Below are 7500 nucleotides of genomic sequence, written 5' to 3' on the forward strand. Positions count from 1 at the left end.
TGCTCCCATCCTTCCTTTGCCTAAGCAAATCCTTGAGGTCCATCTTTTCTCGGACCAGGTCGCGCCACTGGCATGCTGGGTATCTGTTCGTAATGCTTCTTTCGATTGAATGAAGTGCCTCTGGACTCTTCTCATGAATTAGATTCTATTCGTCTTCTTTATTCTTAAGAGAACCCCCCACCCGAACCATTTTTAAGACCCCCAAGCCCTCTCGAATGAGTTCTACTATAGAAACTTTCAACGTAGACCCGGGGACAAATCTTTCACTCACTGAGAAGTGAAAACCTGTGACTAGATCGTCCTGAAGACGGATGCGACGGGAAGAAGTGCCATTTGGAAGTGTTGCTGACTTAACATTTAGGTTTCGGCATAAGAAAGCTTGCACTGTCTTTTCGCACTTAGGCGCACAGCGTGCCATTGGTAATGATTCTACTACGGTGCCACAAATTCGCAAGCTGATCCTAAGTAATCGTTGTTGTTCATTGCATTCCGGAGGAACTACTTCGTTAGGATTGGGGAATTGCTGCGATTCTTCCTGAATAGCCTGGATTCTCCCGTCGAGAGTCATTTTGAAAGTATTACCTAAACTCTTCCGACTGAATATGATAAAGCCTATAAAACAACGAGCTACTATCATTTCTTCATTATAAATTAATATTTTCTTCGAACTTGATGCACAAATAGATAGAATAGCAGCAAATAGCATCTTTCTAGCCTGCGAACTCAATCTCATTTAGAAAGCCTTATTTCTATCTATCTTTCAGCAACTGAACGGGAAGTGGTTTACGAAAGCACTTTAGAATCGGATGCGCTCGCCCAGCGAGAAAGGCCCTGACCCTCAAAATCAAAAAGAAAGAAGAGAACGAAAGGGGAAGAGAACTTCGTATTTTGGTAACTCTCTAGGAGTCATGTTTAACCTTGAATGCTATTAATAGATTCTACAGCAATAGTCCCCCGGACTCGGAAAGTAATAACGAAAATGGCTAACCCAATAGCAGATTCCGCAGCTGCCACCGTTGGAACCAATGAAGCAAATGATTGACCCATCATATCATCCGAAGAAACAGAAAATACCAAAAAGTTCGAATTCACAGCTAATAACATTGATTCAATTGACATTGACATAATAGGAATATTTCGTCTATTAAGGAGAATACCCCGAATACCTGAAATAAAGATGATCATAGAAAATGTAAAATATTTGATAGGATCCATTTCGGGAACGAAGAATGTAAGAGAAATTCAAATGTTATAACTCCAGTACGTCAGGAAACATCAGAAAAAGAAAGACTACCCTCCAATCAATTTTATAACTTGGACAAAGTATTCACTTCGGCTTCCATGATCCACAAGATCCATATAGATATGGTTTAGCCAGTGAATGTTGTCCACGCTAAACAGAACCCGTTTGGCTACCTTGTTGCGAACGAAAGCCAGCCCCCTAAAAAAAAAGGAGCATTTCGTTGGCATATGCTACGAGAAAATCTTGGAAATAGAGAGAGCTTGCCCCTGCAAAGTGCAAGTCTTGATTTATATACGTCAGATTGTCCAGATCTACCTCATCTAAGATGGAGAATTGGACAATCTCAAAGATGGAAGCTTGTGGGAAGGGGGGGAGGAATAGGAAAAGCTCTTCAATTAGAACAATGGACTATTTATCTTTATTTCTCAACTTGGTCAAAGACCATATACTGATCACTATCATCAGTGGGTTCTTTCTCATTTACCTCGCCTCCTTAATCTTATTCTACCCGCTTCCTGTCTTATTCAAAATAAGCTACACAAGCAAAGGTGCGGTACACGGAACACCAACCCAATCTCGACAAAGAAAATTCAAGTACATCAACAATATAGTTTGAAAGTCAAAGAACGAATGACATGTGTTAAGCATAGTGCACGAATGAACTGGGTAGCATTCCATCGAACTAAGGCAGGGAAGGTTTGGTTCGGGTGAAGGAATCGGATATTTAAAGCTGAAGTACGAGTGGGTTGAGAAGACAGTTGTGTTTAGGCCAGAGCTTAGGAACTGGCAATCATCGGTTAGAGATGGCTTGTTGAAGGCTGGGGTTGACCCGTATCCGTAATTGGGGTTTTGGTTGGAACATTTTGTAGGCACTAAGATTGGTGGCTCGACTTTTGATGGTTCGGGGAGGAGGCATAGCGCAGCCGATCTGCAAATCCTGTGACCTGTGAATATTAAAGTTGCTATGTATGCAAGTGTGGAAATACTAAATTGGCATATACTTTCTAGTCTTCGAGGTCTAGGCCAAAAGATCGGATGTTGACCCCACCCGGCCGAGAAGTTAGCAAACTGGCATACTGAACTAAGCCGGAAAGCAGGAAAGGAACGAAAGAGGTCAATTTAGCCTAAGAGATTACAGAATAGCAGACGAAGATCAAGTAGAGATAGTAGTTGGATTGTTCGCATGTGTCCTAAAGGGTGCCCCATCTGGTTGTTATTGAAGCAATGAAAGTCTAACCTTGATCAGTTCCGAGGTTAGCTTCAGCTAAGTTGTTTACCACTGAAGGGTAAAAAGATTTGAAACTAGCTAAAGACCAGCGTAGTATCAAGGGCTCGGCCTCACGCATCCTTTATGAGTTGACTAGGTCTCTCTAAATAAAACAAGCTTTGTAGAGGCGATTCCCATCTAACTTGGTCTATTATCGATGATTTTCTTAGAAGAACAGCGGCAAGTTTGAAAGCATGATTTTTCCAAGAAGGGCGAGGCGCCCCCCAGTATTCCAAGGGGAAAGATTTCAACATATAAAGAAATTTCCATTCTTCCTGTTCCCGCGGCAGACGTATGCTCGGTTGAAGCTGGATTTAGAAAGAGTCGGGCACTTATGTTTACTAAACGAAGAGGGTAGTACCTTTTCTAAGTTCCTCGAATGGAGGACAAGGGACAGATGAAACTCCCAATGGTATCGAACTGTCTTCTATGATTGCCTTCACATAACTTGAGTAGACAACAGCTGGAAGGAAGTCCCTTTTGCAACATATAGGCGCTTGATAGCTTATTTACTATGAACCATCATTCCTTTCTTTCGGCCTTATTCCACAAAACCAGATTCGACCCTTTAATGCTCTTTTCTGGAGAGCTTACCATTTTCCTTTCTAGGAATTTCATGGTGGAGTTTTCTTTCATTTAGGGGAAATAGATTATACCCGCTCACTTCAGCTGGCGGGTCAGCTCTCATGGTGGGTAGGTGAGCCAACCATATAGTTGGTGGGCCCTAAATATTTTCTCTCTCTAAAGTGGGGGTCAACCAAACGCTATCCATTCTAGCCAGTCTCCTTTGGTCTTTAGGGCTTCAGGCTCTCAAGTCGGGAAATCCAATTCGAAAGAAAGCCCTATTCATTCTAGGGGGTGCAAGCTGGAATGGCATAAAGTCACGATAGCTGCCTTGCCTGAATTATTCATTCAGCCCGTACGCTTCTATTGGCTACTGGAAATAGGGTTACGCGAGCTGTAGGCTATCGGGGAGAGGAGACTTATTAAATCCCTCTTAAGTAGAAGAAGCGACTTTCACTGGACCGGGAAAGACTTTGACGCTGCTTAGACTATCTAACGTACCAATATCCGAAAAAGGGGGTACGCATAAGGCTATTCAGTTATCCCAAACGTCAAAGCATATAGATCGATTCCTAACAGTTTGCACATGGGTAAGCCCAGGAACTTATTAACCACGATCTTACAGAATGCCCTCTTCTTTGCAATAGCAATAATAGGCTGTTCCGGTCCCTTTACTAGTTAGCGCTCCATGGATCCTTGTCCTTTTTTACCTAATTCAATTCCCGGTTTGTTTCGCATCTTTCGATGAGAAGGAAGATCTGATTAGCTAGAGACAGCAGATATGATCAAGAGTTAAGCCAGTTAAGGTATCCCACCTCGAGAAAGAGTAAGCTGCGACTACAGAATCACCTGTTCGAGAATTTAGCTAGGTCCCTCTTAAGATCATTTCTATCTCACGAATTGGATTCGAACCAATCTGACGTTCCTTTCTTGCGGCGGGTCCGAGGTTGAGGCAGGCTCCGGCTTATCTTATTCGAAATCTTATCTTATTCTAAATAAGGATCGGTTACCCCTCTTTTTGTTCATTCAGGGGAAGGTGACTTACAAACTTCTTAGCCCGCTGTCTCTTCTCTCAATCGTAATTCAAGCTCAACGAAAAGCAACAAGGGAAGCTAACACAGTCAGTGCAGCCAGCCAGTCCAAAGCATGACGAAATGGTCCGTTGGAATCAAACGCACAATGGGAAGTGGGAGATATACTTGGAGACAAATGGTACTTGGGAGCTGCGCCGCTTCAAGAGGAAACCCGGGAGTCGATCACACGAAAACTTTGCAGTAACCCTACTCAGCACCAATAAGTGACCATACCTTAGCGAGGGAGTACTCAGCGGGTAATCTCTTTAGACTTTAGAGAAGAAAGTCCTAAACAGCAAGGTCAGTCAATTCTTTTAGGAAGGATCCCCCATGCCATTGATTAAGTTGAGTTTGGGAAGGCAATCTCCTAGGATAAAGACTTATTTTAGCGGACATTGCTTCTACGTAGTTTCGTACCCTTTCTCTTTCATTTAAGAAAAGAAAAAACTGTTGTTTCCAGGTCGAATAACAACCTCTCGAATGAGACTCGAAAGACGAAACTTGGATCGAGGATCGAAACTTGTCCTTCGGACAAGGTCAGCTAAATCAAGCTAAGCTCATTTACGAGAAAATAGCAAGACTTTAGGAACAAGGCATCATTTTCCTCAAAGACAGCTGCTCCGCCCGAGACGAAAGCTTTGATTGGGACTCCTTTCTACTTGTTCAAGTAGAGCTTATTAGGAGGATACTCCCTTTCTCGCCTGAAAGAAGATCCGATTAGTCCATATTGGTGGGGCCTGAAGCTTGAGCCTGACCTCTCAGTCGTGATAACAGCTCTTTCTGTGCTGAAACAATATCCCAAAAGACCAAAGGCTGAGATTTTAGATCCTTCACTGCTGAAACCAAAAGCCGATTCCTTGTAGTCCTACTGCCTATAACAAGAAAAACAAGCTTACCTCCCTCTCACTTTGTTCGAGTATAGTCTATTCTCACTTCTCCCTACGGTCGAGTCTATTCTAACCTGGGCTTACAAGTTTCACTCTCTATTAATTAGCAGCTGTCCATGGACTTGCTGTACCTATACTCTCTTTTGTAAGGAGCAGGACAGGATCGGACCAACCCAATCTTCTATTAAAAAAGCAGGGTAAACCCACTCTATCTATTTCTCTATCGCGGGAAAGCACTCAACTGACGAGGAGATTGAATCCGCGCCAGGATATGAATGAATAAGTTTCCTACCAGAAAGAAGTTCCTAATCTCTGCCATTGCAAAACCCCGACATATTTTATTTGTCTCAATCCTAACCTCATATTTATAAGCTAAGCAAGTCCAGTGCTACAGGCTTCATTCGACAAAACAAAAGGAGATGGTTCTCTTGAGAGGTATCGGGCACGGTTGTGTGCTTCTTACTTAATTGAAGACTGTCGTGCTGACTCTTTCGCGCCTAACCCTATTTCGATTTGGCTTGGTAGTTCCCCGTCGGTTCTGTACAAAGCAGGTTGACGACCTTACAAAAGCCCTAAAAGACCCAATCCCTCGGCCCGGGACCCGCGCTAAGCCTCAGGGGCACAAGTTTTTTTTAAGTCTTTTCTCACGGAAGTTCATTTCAGTTCGGTTGCGAAATATATAGCTATCAAGCTGGTGGGACTGGAACTCAACCTTAAAATTCCCTTCCCAAGCTACGCAGCGAACGAATTTGTAGCTCCTTCTGCCCTTTTCTAGTCTAAGCTCACATTCTAGGGATTCCAGCGAAAAGAAGTAGTAGCTCCTGCGATAGAAGTTGTTGGTGCTCTTACCTTAGTAGCTGCTTTTGTGGCACTCTTCTGGGTCTCCCGAAAAAAGCTAGTGTAGCAGCCGTACCTGCAGTTCCTGCTGAAGCTCTTTCCACTGCTGCCGCAAAACCCGCTGCTTCTTCTAGCGAAACTTGTTGCAGCTCCTCTTCCTGCTCTATCTGCTGCTTGGTCTCTGTCTGCTGCTGGTGGCTCTTTGAGCGCCCCTTTCCCTTCTTTTATAGGGGAAGAAGATGTTGGAAAGGCCGCAGTCGTAGCTCTAATAGTCAAGGCAGCTTTCCCCGATTCACCTGCTAGAACTGATTCAATAGAGGAGTACGGCACAAGTAGCAGCATTCCGACGATTCAAGGGCATAAGAAGCTTTAGAGCTGGGAAAGTTGCCGAAGAAATTGTATGCTTGGGCTTCTGACCAGTAACTATAGTAGGGTCGGGTATAAATTATTCATTGAAACATTCCTGACCTTCTCTAATATGAGCTAAGGAATGGGCTTCTTTTTCCTCTGTTGCCCGGGTAGAAGAAAGGGATGAGACGTCTGGAAAGAGAGGAAAAGAATGTTTATTTATTCTTCTGGGGACTTCAAAGAGCTAAACCCCGGTCCTTTTTCTGCCCGAGAATGTAGAATTTAGATTCTATTCTATTTGGCTCTATATGGCCTTCTAATGCTCCTCATGTGGAGAATCCCATATGAAAGAAAGAAAGGTGGTTTTCTCAGTAAGAATCTAGCTGTCTGCTCGCTATCTGCGTCTCGTGTAAGGGCATAAAGAAGTGACTCGACTGAAAGGAGAGGGATGAAGTGAACAACATATTTGAGATATACCACAGATACCATTTTCACCAGAGCTGAAACCTTTGAATTACCCGATACTGATTTCACTCCATAAGACATCGACTCACTAGCTGCTTTTAGAGCAGACTAAGAATCAGGTACGGAAGGAAGTAAAGGTGAAGCAGGCTTTCTATCTTCTTTGGAAAGATGGGCCCTGGAGCCTGGGATCCGGCTGACGTATAGGCCTATGCACTGTAATTATGAAATGAATGGCTGCGGCAAGTTAGGACTTGATCGAGGGATCAATTGACTCCGGAACATAAAGTAAGAAGACCGGAACCCAACGAGCGTAATACTTGGAGCGAGCCTAAGATGGACTATAAACCAACAAAAAGCAAATTTCTTGCTTCGGGGGAGATTCGCTGCAGCTAGATTGCTCTCTTGATGCTCGATTCCTCAGTCGGAGGGAGGGGGATAGCGAATGTGGGTTCGAGGGGCCCAGATGAAGCAAATGCATAAGGAAAGTCTGGTTCGGTTAGCTTTTTTGTCGAGTAAGGGATGCGCACTTCTTTCTTTCATTCAGGTGGTTCAGCTCGTCAAACTCATCAAGGGATCAATCCGGGAGGGAGTCATGTGAGCAGTTCTGAACATTACACCTTGTAGAACTTTAGTAAGTAAGGGAACGAACCTCTGATAGCCCCAGTGAAAGATACTGCTCAACCTTGACTGGACTGCCATAACAATTGATGGGTAGGAGCCTACTCTAACTAAGAGCAGCTTCTCCTCCACCGGAACCTGGTTCCGATGCTTGCTAGGACCAGGAGATGAGAGATTTGAGAAGGGCTTTTCACACCT

General features: G+C 43.9%; 1 protein-coding gene across 1 annotated transcript in view; it reads right to left on the reverse strand.

The window, feature by feature from the left end:
• The window catches only part of LOC127257479 (ATP synthase protein MI25-like), a 3548-nt gene extending 1172 nt beyond the window's left edge, over positions 1-2376 (reverse strand). The window contains exons 1-3 of the mRNA XM_051283930.1: positions 918-2376; positions 813-837; positions 1-728 (exon numbers count right to left, since the gene is read on the reverse strand). The exon at positions 1-728 is cut by the window's left edge and continues 1172 nt beyond it. Of these exons, the coding sequence (XP_051139887.1) occupies positions 146-728; positions 813-837; positions 918-1215 (906 nt within the window). The 5' untranslated portion in view covers positions 1216-2376 and the 3' untranslated portion in view covers positions 1-145. The remainder of the gene's footprint in view (positions 729-812; positions 838-917) is intronic.
• Positions 2377-7500: the final 5124 nt, after the last annotated feature.

Source organism: Andrographis paniculata, unplaced genomic scaffold, assembly GCF_009805555.1.
Source record: "Andrographis paniculata isolate CXL003 unplaced genomic scaffold, ASM980555v1 Contig142END, whole genome shotgun sequence".
In the NCBI taxonomy this organism is placed as follows: domain Eukaryota; kingdom Viridiplantae; phylum Streptophyta; class Magnoliopsida; order Lamiales; family Acanthaceae; genus Andrographis; species Andrographis paniculata.